This window comes from Coffea eugenioides, chromosome 9 (genome assembly GCF_003713205.1).
Source record: "Coffea eugenioides isolate CCC68of chromosome 9, Ceug_1.0, whole genome shotgun sequence".
Lineage (NCBI taxonomy): Eukaryota > Viridiplantae > Streptophyta > Magnoliopsida > Gentianales > Rubiaceae > Coffea > Coffea eugenioides.
Window position 1 is genome coordinate 39,826,986 of NC_040043.1, and position 19,139 is coordinate 39,846,124.

At 37.0% G+C, this 19,139-nt stretch overlaps 1 protein-coding gene across 1 annotated transcript; it reads right to left on the reverse strand.

Moving 5' to 3' along the window:
* Nucleotides 1–15,365: 15,365 nt before the first annotated feature.
* On the reverse strand, nt 15,366–18,842 carry LOC113782553 (subtilisin-like protease SBT5.6). Its single transcript, XM_027328440.1, has 6 exons — nt 18,751–18,842; nt 17,745–18,297; nt 17,302–17,399; nt 16,851–17,196; nt 16,021–16,234; nt 15,366–15,892 (listed from the first exon to the last, which is right to left on the reverse strand). Exons 1-6 carry the CDS (start codon nt 18,840–18,842, stop codon nt 15,366–15,368), a joined length of 1,830 nt encoding a protein of 609 aa, XP_027184241.1.
* Between the last annotated feature and the right edge of the window lie 297 nt (nt 18,843–19,139).

Sequence of the window (19,139 nt, forward strand, 5' to 3'; positions counted from 1 at the left end):
TGTTGTCGGACAGATTCTGTTGTTCAATGCTTAAAGCATTAATTTCGGCCAGCTGCTCTTGTTCACTAGTCAAAGATTTCTGCTTAAGAGGCTGGGTCCCTTCACTTTGAAGACCAAGGTGCTCCTCCAGCTGGTTTCCCATTTCCGCTTGTCCCCCATGCATTGCCGCATTCTCCATGTATCCATTTACATTAGAAGATTCAGGCTGGGTTTCTTCTTCAATTACAGTAGTGTGAACACCGAAGTCTTGCTGAACGTTCCCTTCATCATCTTGCAAAACAGATCCAGAAGCCTTGTCCGTTGCACCTGGGGAATTTTTCCTTCCATCCAGCGTAGCAGTAATACGCTTTTCATGAGAAGAAACCACAGTATCTGTTGTTTCATTCGCATTACCAGCTGAGTTATTAACAGGTTGAAGAATAATAACCTGATTTCCAGCTAACTGTGAGTCCTGCTGCATCTTCATGGGCTGTTGCCAAGACCCAACCTTATCCAAATTCTTTTTGCACTCCACATGAGAGTGTCCTAAACGCGAGCAAATGGAACAATATGGAGGGATGTTTTCTGGCACAATACGTTGCCAGAAACCAGATTCCCCTTCGACAGCAATCCAAATTCTTGGCACTACAAGCTTCGCTACATCTATCTCCACACACACCCTGGCCATACTAGGACGAGTCCCAGCAGCAGTTGCCGAATCTAGGAACAAAGGTCTTCCTACTGGAGATAGAATGGAAAACAAAGAGTGTTTATCAAAATAATGAATAGGCAGAGACGGAAGAGTTACCCAAACCGGTACTAGAGATGACTCTCTTTGCACATGAAATTCCCTGGTCCATCGAAACACACGCATTGGATAGTTACCCAATTGCCAAATTCCTCTAGTCCAAATTCGGTTGAAATCTACTTCAGCGGAGCACTTAATAAGAACATGCCTATAATCCAATAAACCAATGGAAACTTGGTCTTTGAGGTTTAAAGAAGCAAAAAACTTTCGAGTATCTTCCAAGGAAGGTCGTCCGTGAGAAAATTTGCCAACCAATGTCCATCTAAATGGCACTGCAAGTCTGTCCGCATCTACTTTGGAAAAAACAACCGCAGCTTCACCCTTGTAAACTGAAGCCTGTCGAACCTGGATTGGAGATGTAACCGGCTGTGAAAAGAGCTGGGAAAAGGATTTTTTTGTTGTAGGAGAAAGTTTTTGCCCCTCAGCCGACGGCTGAAGGGCTGCCATGAACGCTTACGTACACTGGTGCAGGTTTCTGGTCCTTATGGCCGAGAGAAAAGTTCAGAGCTCGTTAAAAATAAAATCGAACTTTTACATCTCACATTTACTGCTGACTTTCCATTGGTTTATTGGATGAATATTGGAGGGGCAAAGATGAAGAGGTTGATCTCATGTGACAAGGGTGATATCTCTTCTACTACTTTCTCTCTTGTATTGGATTTCATGTTTAATTATAATACAAGTTGGCTTTGTGTTTTTATTATGTTTAGTTGCTGACTTTACTAATAGTATTAACTAACAGTTATTACTGACATTCACAACTCACACTTACCACATTACTCATAGTAATAACTAACTGTTAATTTAAGATATTCGCAACAGCGAAAGTCACATATCCAAAATTTAGGAGCATGTTGAAATAATAATTTTCACAATTCAATGTATTTTATTGCCATAATATACTCTCAGAATCATTCACAAAACTGCTGCACACTAATCCAATTGACCCATTTAATTTGCCATCATATAAATTCAATACAGTGAAAAAATTACGTATCATACATTTTTTCACTAAGGATAAATCTCAGTTACAAACATTTCAGTCAGTGACAAAGCCAAGATTTTTTTTCTAGAGAGGCTAAAATGGATACTCAGTTTTTATAATGGAGAAAAGCCATAAAGAGTTAGTGTTTTATTGAACAATGGATTTATTTTAATTTCATCCGATAAATAGATTTGTTTATGCAAAAATGGGTACTCTGTTCTTATAATGGCGGAAAGCCATAAAGAGCTAGTGTTTTATTGAAAAATCGAATTTTCATGTATTTTATCCGACAAATAAATTGGTTTATGGGAAAATTGGTGTTAAAGAGGTGGAATTTTTCTAGAGGGGCTGAAATGGGTACTCTGTTTTTATATTGGAGGAAAGGCATAAAGAGTTAGTGTTTTATTGAACAATGGATTTATTTTTATTTCATCCGATAAATAAATTTGTTTATGCAAAAATGGGTACTCTGTTCTTATAATGGAGGAAAGCCATAAACAGCTACTATTTTATTCAAAACCGAATTTTCATGTATTTTATCCGATAAATGAATTGGTTTATGGGAAAATTGGTGTTAAAGAGGTGAAATTTGATGGGAAAAATGATACTTTACGATACCAATGGATAACAGTTACAACACAATCACAGATATGACATTTTAAATAGTGAAGAATCGGTTCCGTTTCGATTACATATTTTTCGGGATATTTTTCAAAAATAGCACTACAGTCCTTCGAACATAAACTATAGGTACTGTACGTATATGTTATTCTTTTCCCTTTTACACCATTCCTTTGACTTATGTGCTTTCTCATAAAAGATTCTCATTCATTTTTTAAATGGAAAAAAATTAATGAAATATGTATAATTCGAATAAAATACTATTTTAATTATTGCCATTTTGCTCATACGTTGCAAGACTGATAAGAAAACCGTAAAGCGTTGCTATTTTTATGAATGACAACTTTTCCCGTAAATGGCCTGCTCTTTATGTCTTTCCTTTATTATATGTCAACGCACCTGCTTTTAACGAGCATTTTACATCTAATTTATTTAGTACTATAAACAATGATATTCAGAATGTTTCTTTCCCCTTTAGACCAACAACTTTGACTTGTAGATTTTTGTGTTCTGAGAAAAAAGATTTTCGCTTACCTTTTTTTTAAACTGCAAAAGAAAAAATCAATTTCCCCATAAATCTCAAAAATGCTTATTTATACACATACCATCAAGTATGTATACAAGTATAATAACTGTACTGACTAAGTAACGTACTCAGTTTTAATCATTAATAATACATTTTTGTGTTATTTCAAATAACTCTAAAATATGGGCTACGTATAAGTTTTTTAAGCATAATACAATATTATGGCCATAAAATAGCATGTTTTTGTCATTAATCAAATTTACTATGTTATAACTAAAACTCACTATTTCTGTATAAAAACATATTTTTATTTCAAATAAACTTACTTCCTCAAAAGTATATTTGGGATATACTATTGTAATTTATCTCTTTAAAAAGTATGTTTCATATTACTTACAATTTACCTTTTCGACTGCAAAAGTTACTAATTTATTACGTTAACTTAATATTTTGAATGACAAATTTACTCCCTTATTTTTACCCATAATCCTATTTAAGTGGATAGGTCTAACGGGTAATCAAATGGTCGCTAAAATTTTTAGAACCTATTATATCATGTCTAAAATTGTGTTGTTTACCGTATCGATAGTTATGGGACCATTTTCCCAGATGCTTAAGCTGAACACTTGGGTACTAAATTTATATATGTATATAAATATAATAAAGGCTTGAATCCTTTCGTTTACCTCCACTTTTCCTTCTTCCAAATTATTATCCCCCACGCGTGTGCAATAATCATTTATTATTTCTTAAAATTTTGGTACCTTCTTTACGCACATTTTTTGTCCAAGGCATTTGCAACATTTTTCCATTGGTAATGGGTACATTTGCAAATACATAAATGCCTCTGATTTTAACATGCAATAACACTTCCTGGCCCAACTCGTATGGAAGTCAGTGTGCTTTCTGGTTGCATCCGCAGACGATTCTTGTATATTTTCTCTTCACGCGTTGTGCAACAATTTAACGTCTCCGTTTGAACTGTATATAACGTCAACACGTGTCGCTCTCTGCCAGCCTTCCTACCGTAGGCAGGTTACCACCATAAAGGTATCCATGATCGATATTATGACCAAGATCGCATTTGAATCATGGTCTTGACTGCCTTTTCTTAAGTAGGGCTGCTGACTTCACTTTTTTATAACTCGATAACATTCTTTCCTGGCAAACCCCGTCCGCAGGGTGGGCTGCCAACCAAATTTTATTAACTTGAATAAAAATTACATATAGAGGGAACTCGATAACATTCAGAAGAATTATCTTGACGCAACCAGGAAGCAAACACGCTAATAATTGGACTACTTCTCATTTTGCCAACTTAATTGCCAAACCAACAGGGATTGCAGTAACGGCATCAACTACCACCAATGTCTCATCCATTCCCAATTCCATAATCACAATAATAAGAGAAGTACTAACTATAGCTATAGGTGCATACGAATTAGTATGTTCAATCACTTTTACTCCCAAATATTCGGAGATGGTTGCACATAATGCACCATAGATAAATTTGATTGCCAAAATTGCACATATCATGCGTCCTCCCCCAACAAGATTTTTAAACTTCTCACAACCCTATACCCAATTTGATAAATAGACGAGACTATCAAAAATATCAAAATTCTCACTATCTATTGTCCTAGAGTTTGATATTGGTCCTAGACTTCTTTTAATTGAGATAACAAGAATAATTAATTGTCTATTTAATTAACATAATTTTATTGAAATAGAAGATTTTAGATGTCCGCATGAGACCTATTGCAATTGCACGTTTGCTTGTCAATATCATTAACGATCTCAAAGTCAATAGAGAAAAGAGTAAAGTATTTTCCTAAATCACTTTGTTGGAGATGCAAGGATATTAAAGTAGATGTAACATATAAATATGCTCCTAAATTAGGAATTACTTTATGCTGGCAAACAGCATTTAGTTAGGGTTAGTCATGTCCAGGAGTCGCATGGTCGAACTTTGTGTTTTTAAGGATGTTCTTTCATTTTTGCAATTGTATTTTCAATTAAGTGATTTTAATTCTTGCAAAGTTGAGTGATTTTTCAAGAATTTTGTGTTGTTGATGTTAAGTTATTGTTTCATGTTACTTTGAATCTGAATAACTTCATTTATTAGATTAATTTATCTCTCTACATAGGTCTTTAGCATGTTTACTTGAGTTGTATAAGACTTATTTTAAGATTGAGCTAATTTTATTTCTTGGATTGCTTTATTTGCATGCTATATATATTTTTAAACATTTTCTTGAAAAGTTAGACTAGTCCCTACTTTGATTTTACTTTTTAAATTGTGTATTAGAATCTTTTGCCCGTATAAGCCCATAGAGGATCATATGATGTATTAGAATCTTTGGATGGCTTAGGTTACATCATAGGATCATACATTAGAAAGTTGCATCTCGTCTTTGTTTTGCAGAACTAAGAAGTGGTATAAAAAATTTTCGTCATCACTAAAACTCTTAATTTTTTTTTTACTCTTATTGCATAAATTATCTATTGATTGAGTCTCTACACATTTTTTTGTAATCCTTGTTTAAGATGTAGATATCTTATGTTTTAAGTTACGTAATTCCATCAATTTTCTCACTCTAACCTTATATATTTTTATGAAAATAATTGCTTTTATTTCTTTTTTCCCTTTTCATTTACAGAAGATGACAGTTTTCTCGCGTTTGAAGGTTTTTTGTATGTATCAAAAATTTCATATGTTTGAAATGCTTGACAAGGGACACCAGGAGCAAGATGATTAGTAATGATGTCTAATAAATGTGTTTCATCAGTAGGGAATATTCTTTAACTTCTTGTACTTTTCCAACTCCTTCCTTGATGATCATAGACCTGTTCTAATATATAACTTATTGAAAACATTAGACATTACTCTAAATTATTATTATATTATTTTAATCATCAAAACCAAGGGTTTAATTAGACATTTACTATCTTAAGATAGTAGTATCTTTTTTCAAGATTTTTTGAGTCTCAGACAAATTTATAGACAAAATAAAAAAAATAAAAGTGAATAAAATGAGAATTAGTAGGAGATTTGCCGTGATTAAGTAGACTCATATTAATCAATATATCTCTATACTTCAACTCTACTTGTCTTTTTTGTACACAATTACACCAACCTACTTACGTATTGTGGCATTTTTAACTCTTTAATGCATTTCTTTATATTTGTTAAGCTTTGATTTCTTTCTATAAATTAAATCTCTAAAATGCATAATGTACTTGACCAAAATTTCTAAAATAACACTCCTTGTATTTACAGCTTTAAAATAGGATAAATTACATTTTACCCGGTATAGCTAATTTTCACATAACCATAATCTAGTTTTAAAAACTATATATAACCTTTTCATAGTTTGGATTAAATTTTCAAAGTGACTGAAATGATCATCCATAACGGAACCTATGAAAATGTCGAAATTACCCTTAATTATATAAACGTAATATGCATGACACTTTAATCCGTTCTCATCTTAATCCATAGAACTTTTGGTTAAATTTCAAATGATATCAATTAGACCTTTTCTCCATTAATATACTTAAATTACCATATGAATATACACAATCACAACTATTGCAACTCTATTTAATTCGACAGTTTTCCAAATTGATTACACCTTTTTTAAAAAACTAACATGTAAGACGACCTCTCTTAGCAATTGTTCATTGGTCGCACATTAGCCAAAACCGTATCAATTATAAAAAGTGGAATGAAAAGTCATATTATTACTTTAAACAAGTGGAAATTTCTATAACTAAGCCATGATTTGTATGTGCAATATCTTCAACATAATACTTTAATGTATATATGACGTCACGGGTCAAATTACAGACTAGCTACTTTTGGTTGACCCAATAATTGAACCAATGATCCTTGTCCTGATCATTTTTTTGAGTCAATGAATGGGTTTCAGTTATAAAGGACATAACGAATTTTATACTACGTATATAGGGAACGAAAGAAAAGAAAAGAGAAGGAATGGCCTCAGTTTTTTTGTCCTATCTATTCACAGTTACTGCTATTCTTTTTTTTCAGTTAATTATTTCTCCTTTTAAAATTGAACCAATTGTAGCCAGTTAGCCGATTCCACTGGAACTAGACAACTGCAGGTAGGTTTCATAGCTCAATCTTACATGACTAGAAAAACGGTCAAATATGTAAAATATGATAGAGTAGAGTGGCAGTTTCTTGGGAGAATGATGATGAAGATGGGTTTTTGTCCCACTTGGGTAAGATGGATCCTTAACTGTGTCACCACTGCAGCCTATTCTTTTAATGTGAATGGCAAAAAAGTGGGATATGTAAAACCTTCCAGAGGTATTAGGCAAGGAGATCCCCTTTCCCCTTATTTGTTTCTTATTTGTGCTGAGGGGCTATCAAACTTGATGAATCAGAGACTCAACAATAAAGTTGTAACAGGGGTCAAAGTGGGGAAGGACTGCCCAAAATTGTCTCATCTTTTGTTTGCTGATGACTCTCTATTTTGTTGTAAAGCTAACGTACAGGAAACAAAACAAATGAAGGAGATGTTTGCAGTTTATGAAAGAGCTTTAGGCCAGGCCATTAACTATGAGAAGTCAGCAGTTTTCTTTAGTGCAAACACAAAAAATGAGCTAAGAAAGGAAATCTGTGCGGAACTTGGAAATATGAAGGAGGCGGGAAATGGAAGATATCTAGGACTACCTATGCTAGTAGGGAGATCAAAGCAACAAGTGTTCAGCTATATTAGGCACAAGGTGAAAGACAAGCTACAAGGGTGGAAAAGGAACCTGCTTAGCCATGCAGGAAAGGAGATTTTGATTAAGTCTGTGGCAATGGCACTTCCCACGTACACCATGTCATGTTTCAAACTTCCAAAAGTGCTATGTAAGGATATCAATAAGATGATAGCAAAATTCTGGTGGGGAGGTGGAGAAAATGAGAGGAAAATACATTGGACTAGTTGGGAAAAAATGTCGCAGGTGAAGGGAAAGGGGGGGCTGGGTTTTAGGGATTTGGAAAGGTTCAATGAAGCACTCTTAGCAAAGCAACTGTGGAGAATACTGTCCTGTCCAGATTTGCTTGTAAGCAAGATTATGAGGGCAAAGTACCTAGCACAACCACAGAACTGGGAGAAAGACATTCCTGGAGCAGCTTTGTGGACATGGAAAAGTATTTTTGGAACAAGACAACTGCTGACAAAAGGACTAGGAAAGAGGATAGGTGATGGGAGAACTGTTGATATTTGGCAGGATAACTGGTTGCAAGGGAGTGAGGAGGGGAGGATTAAAACTAGAAGGGAACCACAGTGCACACTAAGGAAAGTGGATGAGCTGATAGTGGATGAAGCTTGGGACCAGCAAACACTGAACCGGTGGTTCATAGCAGAGGATATCCAAAAGATCAAAGCTATTCCACTCAGTATAACAGGTTGCCAGGATAGGTTGTATTGGAGATACACCAAATCAGGTGTGTTCACGGTAAAATCTGCATATGATGTAGCAATGGAAATAGGGAAGCACCAACAAAAGGAAAGGAGGCAAGGAGATAGCGGAAGTACAAGCTATGCTCAACTAAACTCGAAAGTTTGGAAGAATGTGTGGGCATTACAACTGAAACACAAACTAAAGCACTTCATATGGAGGTGCCTACATCATAGCCTGCCAGTGAATGAACAACTACATAAGCGAACAGGCAAAGGCAGTCCAATATGTAGCAGCTGTGGGGAAGAGGTGGAAACTCTAGAACACATGTTGTTTTTTTGTAATATTGCTGAAACGACCTGGAAAATTGCACCCATACAATGGGATGGTTTGAAGGATATGAGAGGAAATTTTGTAAGATGGTGGGAAGGGATATTAGGAGCGAAAACGAGGGAGCAAGGACAGGAGCATATAGCGCTGACTGTGAATATTCTTTGGCAAATATGGAAGGCAAGGAACGGGACAGCTTTTGATGCATATGAGCCAGACCCAAGGAAAACAATGCAGAAAGCTGTGGGCGAGTGGAATGAGTATATAGAAGCCCAACAAGATATAACAGGAGAGTTCATTCAACAAACAACAAACTCAAGCAGTAGTAAGAAATGGAGGCCACCATCAAGAGGTACGATAAAACTAAACACTGATGCTGCATTTTCACAAAATTTGGAGAGAACAGGCATAGGTGTTGTGGCCAGAAATGCTGAAGGAGAGCTGATGAAAGTTTGGGCAAGAGCTGAACTAAAACGTAGTGAGCCACAGGTGGAGGAAGCAGCAGCAATTAGGATGGGAATGCAAATGGCCTGGAAAGCAAACTGGAGGGCAGTTGAGCTCCAATCAGACTGCAAAGAGGTGGTGGACATGATAAACAAGAAACAAAAGCAGCAAAACAACATCGTGGTCATCCTTGAGGATATAGCAAATATGAGATGTTTGTTTGAACAATGTACTTTCTCTTTTGTGCATAGAGATGGGAATAGATGTGCACATAGTGTAGCAAAATTTGCTGTAAAGCTAACAACAAATGTTGAATGGGATGAATGTTTTCCCATGTGGCTCCAAGAGGAAGCCCAAAATGACTTCAGAGGAGGCGAATCTGATGTACCTAAGTCTTGTAATATCAAGTTTACAATATGAAATGAATTTATGATGTTTCGACAAAAAAAAAAGAAAAAAAAGAAAAATGGTCAAATATGTATAGTAAAAGCCTAGTATTCAGTCAACTCGGACTAGACCAGTTCGAGCAGTTTTTGGTTTCTTTATATATCGCCCATTTGTCAATGTAATAGAATGGCTTGAAGATGGATGAGATGCAAATGGCTTGTCCATAAGCTAACTGATACACAGAGTCGATAATTATGATGGCGAGTAGCATTAGATTTGTTAGGACCGGGCCAGGAATAGACAAACTCAAGTTAGCACAAAGTAGGCGGTATAACCGACCATATAATAGATAGGCGGTAGATACCAGCCATATAATAATTAGGCGGTAAAACCGACCATATAAAGACGGATAACAAAGCAATTAAAAGACACAGAAGATTTACGTGGTTCGGTCAAATTGACCTACGTCCACGGGCGAGGGAGGAGCAATATTTCTACTATGAAGAAGAAATACAAAAGCCGTAGGAAAGTGGTTCCTAGGCCAATAGGCACTTACAAAAGAGTTTAGAAAATATTTCTAAACTCAAATCAAGAGAGCCTAAAATATTTAACTGAATGGGCTAAATGACTCAAGAAGCTAATAGCCCAAATTACTCTCTTGAGTGGTGCAATTAACTTCAACATATGAGGCCTATATTTATAGGCGCAAAATGGAAGGCATCCTCAGCCTTCCTCCGATGTGGGACGAACCACAATTCTTTTGGTCAGCAATTGCGGCTTCAACAAATCTCCACCTTGGTGAGTCCCCAACATTGATAATAGTAAACTGCTCCACCTTCTCCACATAAGCCCCAATGGGCTTAAATCACCAACAATGAACACCAATCAAGTTCAAGCACTGTTTGAACTTGTAAATTGGAAGAGGTTTCGTAAACATATCGGCTGGATTGTCCTTAGTATTGATTTTCTGAATAAGGACTTTTCCCTCAGCAATGATATCCCGAATGAAGTGATACTTCACATCAATGTGTTTCGTCCTCTCATGATACATCTGATCTTTAGTCAAGTGTATGGCACTTTGACTATCACAGTGAATATCAGTAACACCTTGATATAGACTTAGCTCGCTAAATAAACTCTTCAACCACAAGGCTTCTTTGATTGCCTCGGTCACAGCCATATATTCTGCTTCTGTAGTAGACAAAGCTACGACAGGTTGTAGAGTAGCTTTCCAACTAACAGCACAACCGCCAATGCAAAATACATAGCCTGAAAGTGATCTTCTCCTGTCAAGATCTCCAGCGTAGTCTGAGTCTACAAAACCAACCAAAGTGTTATTATTTCTTCCAAACTCCAAACATGCATTTGAAGTACCTCGCAAGTATCTGAGAATCCACTTCACAGCCTGCCAATGTGTTTTACCAGGGCAAGACATATATCTGCTAACAACACTGACTGCTTGTGCAATATCTGGACGAGTACAAACCATTGCATACATAATACTGCCGACTGCACTGGAATAAGGAACTCGTGCCATATAATCTTCCTCTTCATCTGATTTTGGTGATTGAGCAGCAGATAGCCGAAAATGGCTAGCAAGAGGAGAAGATACTGGTTTAGCATCTTTCATGCCAAAACGCTCCAAAACTTTCTCAAGGTAATTTTTCTGGGTCAAGAACAACTTCCCTACTCCTCGATCTCGCTTGATATCCATGCCAAGAATTTTCTTAGCTGCTCCCAAATCTTTCATTTCAAATTCACTATTTAACTGCAGTTTCAAAGTGTGAATTTCTGACAAATTCTTGGCAGCAATGAGCATGTCATCAACATAAAGCAGCAAATAAATGAAAGAACCATCATTTAACTTCCGGAAGTAAACACAACTATCATACATGCTCCTCAAATAACCATGACCCAACATAAAGGAATCAAACCTTTTATACCATTGTCTTGGAGACTGCTTCAATCCATATAAGGATTTCTTCAATAAGCAAACATGGTCTTCCTTACCTTCAATCTCAAAACCCTGGGGTTGCTTCATATAAATTTGTTCTTCAAGTTCGCCATGTAAGAAAGCTGTCTTAACATCAAGCTGCTCTAACTCCAAATTATACATGGCTACTAAAGCAAGTAAAACACGAATAGAGCTATGTTTAACAACAGGTGAGAATATATCATTAAAATCAACACCTTGTACCTGACTATAGCCCTTTGCAACTAATCGTGCTTTATACCTTGCATCTTCAACCCCTGGAATACCTTCCTTCTTCTTGAAGACCCATTTGCATCCAACAATTTTCTTAGCTGACGGCGGCTTTATAAGAACCCAAGTTTCATTACGATGAAGAGATTCAATTTCTTCATTCATCGCAATCAACCACTTTGCAGAATCATCACAAGAAACTGCTTCTGAATAGGTGGAAGGCTCACCAACTGCATCAGTTTCTTCTGCAATAGACAAAGCATATGCAACTAAATTTGCATATCTTTGTGGTGGTCGAATGTCTCTCCTTTGTCTATCTCTGGCTATGGAATATTCCTCTTCTTCTGAACTATCTTCCACAGTAGACTCAGGTGCATCTACTGGCATTTGTTGAATAGAAGATTTGGTCTGAGAAGGACCAGAACTGCCAATATCAAGCTCCACCTGCTTCTGTGTACTATCAGTAATACAAGGACTAGAAGACTCCTTCTTGGAAGATAACATAGACAATTCATCAAAAGTAACATCTCTACTGATTACAAATTTTGGGAATTTGGGATCAGGACACCATAATCTGTATCCTTTCACCCCAGAAGCATACCCAAGAAAAATGCACTTTTTAGCCCTAGGCTCCAATTTTCCATCATTCACGTGCATGTATGCTGGACACCCAAAAACTTTTAAATTGGAGTAATCAGCAGGAGTACCTGACCAAACTTCCTCAGGAGTTTTGAAATCAAGAGATGCAGAAGGAGAACGGTTGACAATATAACAGGCCATATTGATCGCCTCTGCCCAAAAGTCGTTTGTCAACCCTGCATTGGAGATCATACATCTTGCTCTCTCCAAAAGAGTTCTGTTCATACGTTCGGCCACACCATTTTGTTGAGGCGTCATCCTGACGGTGTGATGCCGAACAATTCCTTCATTCTTGCAGAATTCATTAAATTCACCTCCACAAAATTCCATGCCATTATCTGTTCTCAACCGCTTAATGTGTTTTCCTGTTTGCTTCTCAATCAAAACTTTCCATTGCTTGAAAGTTAGGAAAACATCATTTTTATGCTTAAGAAAATATACCCAAACTTTCCTTGAATAATCATCAATGAAAGTCAACATGTACCTGGCACCACCTTTAGAAGGAGCACGAGAAGGACCCCATAGATCTGAATGAATGTAATCGAGAGTACCTTTTGTCTTGTGAATTGCTGGTGAACTGAAGCTGACTCTTTTCTGCTTCCCAAAAATACAATGTTCACAGAATTCCAATGGCCCGGTACTTTGACCACAAAGAAGTCCCCTTTTGCTTAGTATGCCTAAGCCTTTTTCGCTCATGTGCCCCAAACGCATATGCCATAATTTGGTGATGTCTGTATCTGACAAAGATGATGTTGAAACAGCAGCAGCACCTGTAACAGTAGATCCCTGCAAAATATACAAAGTACCAGATCTGTGTGCCTTCATAACAACAAGAGCTCCTCGAGTGATTTTGAGAACTCCGTCTCCACCTGAATACCTGCACCCGATAGACTCAAGAGTGCCCAAAGAGATGAGATTTTTCTTCAAATCTGGAACATGTCTAACATCTGTGAGCGTCCTCACAATACCATCGTACATTTTAATCCGAATTGTGCCTTTGCCAACAACTTTACAAACAGCGTTGTTGCCCATTAAGACAACTCCACCTTCAGCTGATTCATATGTTGAAAACCAGTCCCTGTTGGGACACATATGATACGAACAACCCGAATCTAAAATCCACTCATTGTTAGACCTAAAATTATTTTCCGTTGCACAGAAAATGGTTCCATCATTCTCATCAGCTGCTATACTAGCTTCAGCGGATTCAGTATTTTTCTCAACAAATTTTCCTTTTTGCTTTTCTTTATTTTTCAATTTAAAGCAATCAGAGATAACATGACCCTTCTTTTTACAATAATTGCACACCACATTTTTATGTCTGGATTTGGATCTACTTCTATTTTCTGTGTTTCTCTTTTCAGATCTACCCCGAACAAACAAGCCATCGGCTTGACTCCCACTAGTTTCCCCAGTAATGTCCCTATCTATCTGCTCTTTAGATTTTAATGCAGATTTAATTTCCCGATACAAAATTGTTTCCTTTCCATAAATCATAGTATCGCGGAAATGCTTAAAAGACTGGGGAAGGGAACACAAAAGTAATAGGGCTTGATCTTCATCATCAATTTTCGAATCTATATTCCCCAAATCCATAATAATGGAATCAAATTTATCAAGATGGGAGAGTATAGATGTACCTTCAGACATCCGAAGCATGTACAAACTCTGCTTCAAATATAGCCGATTTTCGACTGTCTTCTTCATATACAAGGCTTTCAATTTATCCCACATAGCCTTGGCCGAAGTCTCCGTTGCTACCTCACGCAATACCTCATCGGAGAGATTTAAGATTATGCTGGATCTGGCCTTCTTATCCATATCGGCGAAATCCGCATCCTTTACATCTTCTGGTTTGTTCTCGATTCCGTGAATCGCTAGATCAACTCCGTCTTGAACAAGAATGGCCTCCATCTTGAGCTGCCACATTCCGAAGTTGACATTCCTGTCGAATTTCTCGACAACCGTCTTTGTTATCGTCATTGTTGCCACAAAATCTGTAACGTGAAGTTTGTCTCAAAAAACTGGCCAAACAAATATGCAAGTCTCGTGAGCGGGCCCCACAGGGTGAGCGGACCCCACGAGATAAGCGGGCCCCACGGGATGAACGGACCCCACAAGGTGAGCGGACCCCACGGATGAACGGACCCCACAGGATGAGTGGGCCCCACAGGATGGACGGACCCCACCAGATGAACGGGCCCCACCAGATGAACCTGTCTTGCAAAATATAACAACCAGCTCTGATACCAGTTTGTTAGGACCGGGCCAGGAATAGACAAACTCAAGTTAGCACAAAGTAGGCGGTATAACCGACCATATAATAGATAGGCGGTAGATACCAGCCATATAATAATTAGGCGGTAAAACCGACCATATAAAGACGGATAACAAAGCAATTAAAAGACACAGAAGATTTACGTGGTTCGGTCAAATTGACCTACGTCCACGGGCGAGGGAGGAGCAATATTTCTACTATGAAGAAGAAATACAAAAGCCGTAGGAAAGTGGTTCCTAGGCCAATAGGCACTTACAAAAGAGTTTAGAAAATATTTCTAAACTCAAATCAAGAGAGCCTAAAATATTTAACTGAATGGGCTAAATGACTCAAGAAGCTAATAGCCCAAATTACTCTCTTGAGTGGTGCAATTAACTTCAACATATGAGGCCTATATTTATAGGCGCAAAATGGAAGGCATCCTCAGCCTTCCTCCGATGTGGGACGAACCACAATTCTTTTGGTCAGCAATTGCGGCTTCAACAAGATTTAATTCAATATGATGGATGCTGAGATAGGTAAACATCTATAGTCAATAATACTATATATATATATATATATATATGTTGCAAATGAGATGCAAGCAACATTTCTCAAAAGGGATGACCACTTCAAACTATAATTTCCTTCTCATTTTATTATGCAAGAAGAAATTACAATACCTGAATACTCAGAACAAGAGAAACATTAATGACATCTTATATTGGTCAAGTAACACAAGTACAATTGGAATTTTCAAGAAAGTTATGCTGCTGATACTACAATAGGACTTCTAACAACATGACCAGCTCCATCACTCCATGCAAACCATCCAAATTCAAACTTTGTCTTCTTTATACTTGCAGCAACTTTTACTGTAATACTGAAGCTTTGTTTTTCCCCTATTTTGCTAAAGTAGAGTTTTGTTGGAAGGATTTCAACAGTATAGCCCGGGGGTGGTACAATGCTTACTGTGTAAGTACTATTACCAGTACCAACATTTGTGACAGTTCTACTCACAGTCATGGTGCTATTGAGTTTTGCAATTGCAAGTGAAGGGTAATTAAGATTACTGGGAGGAGGGACATGCTTTGGACATTTGAATGATGAATCGAGGAAAGCTGTGCCACTACTAGAAAGGAAGCGAAGGTAATCAGTGTAACTTGCATCATAAACAAGTCCAGGATCTACAGCTTTTGATGGTTGAAAATGGCCGGCCCCGTAGTGAAAAGGAGTTGCTATATTTTCCGCTGCATCTGTTATTGGTATCTGTACATTGTTGACCCTTCTTGCTGTGTAAAGAAAGTAAAAAAAAAATTTGTATAGATGAGGCGAAGAAGAAATAACATACTAACCTATGTGTCAATTAGAGATTATACTGAACAGGTGTAAAAACTAAAAAGTAATAGAAATGTACAACCTGTGGTCATTAGAGAAGATCTTATTGTAGCACTACTCCAATCAGGATGTATAGCTTTTAACAATGCAGCTACGGTAGACACATGTGGGCAAGACATAGAAGTTCCTGATGCAATGTTATACTTAACAACTCGATGATCTTGAAGAAGCTGAGTTGGAGGCGATGCCTCAGTCCACGCGGCCAATATGTTTAGTCCTGGAGCAGTAATATCTGGCTGGTAGAATGAAAGAATTCAACCAACTATTGTTAATAATATGAATATTTTGTGGAAAAGAAACTAATCAATTTAAATATTTGAATTTTAAAATCCATGAGAGAACTGTGCAAAACTAGATTGGAAAAAAATAAAATGAAATGGTTGACAAAAGTGTAAGTATTTTGGTTAAGAAGCATAACTATTCTTATTTTGCTGGATGAGTTAAACTTGTTGAGTTATAAGTTTTAAGGAATTGAGTAAAAGAGAACAGCTACAATTCTTTCTATTATGCATCTGGAAATGAAAAAAAAAAGATAACAGAATACTAAATTTGGATGAGAAAAACTTTTTTAGAGCACGGTATGTTAGCTTATTCCAAATGATAATATATCATTTTCTATGTAATAGACATGAAACTGTTAACGACACAAAGATTACTCATACCCTTCTCAAAATAGGGTGGAAGGAAGAAACACTAATATTTCTATGCAGAATAACACCTATATTGTTTTGAATCTTTTGAATTCCTTCCCCCCAAGTGCAAGAACATTGTTCCGTTACCAAATTATGGATCGCATTAATTTACTTCAACAATAATTACCTACAGAATTTTCATGTTAAACAGTAAAATTACCTTGAGAATATTTGGTTCAATTCCATTTGGACCTAGTGCTGTGAAAGGAGCCATAAATGGAGCTGGTCCAGTACCAATAATAGTTCTTCCTGGGAAAAGTGTTGCTGTTGGATTTTCATTATTCAATATATAACTCACTATTGTTGCTCTATCATTCTGAAGCACAGTTGTTCCAGGGAGTAGGAAAGGGCTTTCATCTACTCCTTTTCCGCCGTAAGGGTTGCCAAAAATGGCAGCCACTCCCCCTGCTCTTCTTACTTCCAATGCCTGAGAAATGAATCCTACCCAGCAGAAAACAACTTCGCCTTTAACAAGCTTTTTGGAAAGCGTACCAGGAAAGCAGCCCCTGTAAGGTTTGCTCATAAATGAGTAGAAATGGTGTATGTTATCCAAGGTGAAGTCTAAAAAAAAAAAGGAGTAAAGAAACTGAAGAAAGGGTGAAAATGCAAACCCGGTAGTCAGATTGGTGGTTTTGCCCGGGATTTCCACATCAACAGCATACACCAAAGGATATTTCTTGGTCTTCCTAAATGGCGTTACTGTACGCCCCTGTTGTGAAGATTAAAAAACAAGTTTTGATATCATATAAACAAAAATAATTTACCATGCATTATTGTTGGAAATGCCACTAAATTTTTTTTATTTGTGCATGTTGCAATTGATGGACAATGACTCTTCTGATTAAAGAAAAATTTTTTGGCAAAAATAATGAATGGCAAGTACTATATAGCAAATGATATAGTACACTTGTCACCATTTCTTTTACAGTTAGTGATCTTTTTGTTAACATATACAGTAAGTGTTCTCTGAGTGTGGCAAAATCATATTTTGAGGAAAGGTAAAGATCTAAGTGTTCATTTGCAATATTAAGATTGTTGGATTATCTTTTAGTACCTGAACAATCAGGCCATTTCCCAGAACAATTGTTGATTGAAATATTCGATCAATGCTACTAGCACCAACTGAGATGAGCCATGGAGCTACATTTGACACAGATGATGGAGTTGGCCCTGAATTACCAGCACTACATACCACGATGATATCTCTCTTCAGGGCATGCAATGATCCAATTGCAGTGCCATCTTCAGCATACGGAGAGCTAGTGTTGCTACCAATGGAGAGGCTAATAACATGAACACCATCCTTGATGGCATCGTCGAAGGCAGCAAGCGTATCACCGTCCGGGCATACTACTTCATCTAGAGGATCAGGTTGCCAACAGACTTTATAGATGGCTAGGCGAACAAGAGGAGCGCCACCAGAGGCAGTACCATTGGCGAATCCACCCAAGGAAGAAGCATTAGGAACTCTTCGTCCTCCGATAGTTGATGCTGTATGAGTTCCATGACCATTTTTGTCTCTAGGTGAACGGAATTCCATTTTTTCCTTAACAGGGCCATGTTCAGCCTCATAATGCTTTAGGTAGTATCGAGCCCCAATTATTTTCCTACAACATGTAATGAAATTTTTCACTTTTTTTTGCAAGATTATTTCATCTCTTCATCAGGCAATATTAGAACAATTCCACCCAATCCCCCACCCAACCATAAAAAATAAAGGAATAAAAGGAACCATCTATTAATTGGCAATGATCACATCTCAATTAAAAATTTGAAGTCATCAGAAAATCAAGCAAAAACTCATCTTGCAAAAGGAAAAAAAATGAAGTCCCTAGAAATTAACTGATGTGATTAGCCAATGCACTGAAGGTATTCATTTTTAATTAATATTCTTTCATGTTTGTCTCACTGAATTGTAGTGAGGAAACACAAATTGTGAAGAGTAAATTAATGCCCTATGGATCCTTTTGCTCAAAAAACAATGTTAAAGGAGCCTAGATATCTTCTTTTACTGATCATCATCATGAAAGTCGGCAATTTTTTCACAGCGGATTTTCTACTGATCATCATCATGAACAGTGATAATTGTGCATCTACTAATGGAGTTCCAATCGGCCAATGGCAGACCTGCCTCATAAGTATTGTTCTTCATTTTTCTTTAGCTATTTTGAACCTTCCTTTTTCCCAATTTATTGGTTTGGTTTTAGTTTGCGCTAGTGTTGCCGTTGCTGCTTCCTGGTGAGCATGTTGGTTTTACGCTTCGCTTTCCTTTGTTTTTCTCTAATTCTTCAAATATTTCGGAATTGCTGTCATACTGCTTTGTTTCTTATTTCTTGCTTGCTTTACTGTTTTCTCATGCACTGGTTCGACCATTTTAATTTTTTTCTGTCCCTTCTAAATTATTATCACCAAATCAGCTTCTCTTTTTTCTCTCCCATTTTTTTGTCAC

Excerpts from the sequence above, each read along its gene's own strand:
- LOC113782553 (XM_027328440.1), bottom strand. The coding sequence starts at position 18,842 with ATGAAGAACAATACTTATGAGGCAGGTCTGCCATTGGCCGATTGGAAC. Across the intron at positions 17,400-17,744 it reads GAAATGGCCTGATTGTTCAG|GGGCGTACAGTAACGCCATT; the intron begins GTACTAAAAGAT and ends TCTTCACAACAG. Across the intron at positions 17,197-17,301 it reads ACCACCAATCTGACTACCGG|GGGCTGCTTTCCTGGTACGC; the intron begins GTTTGCATTTTC and ends CAAACCTTACAG.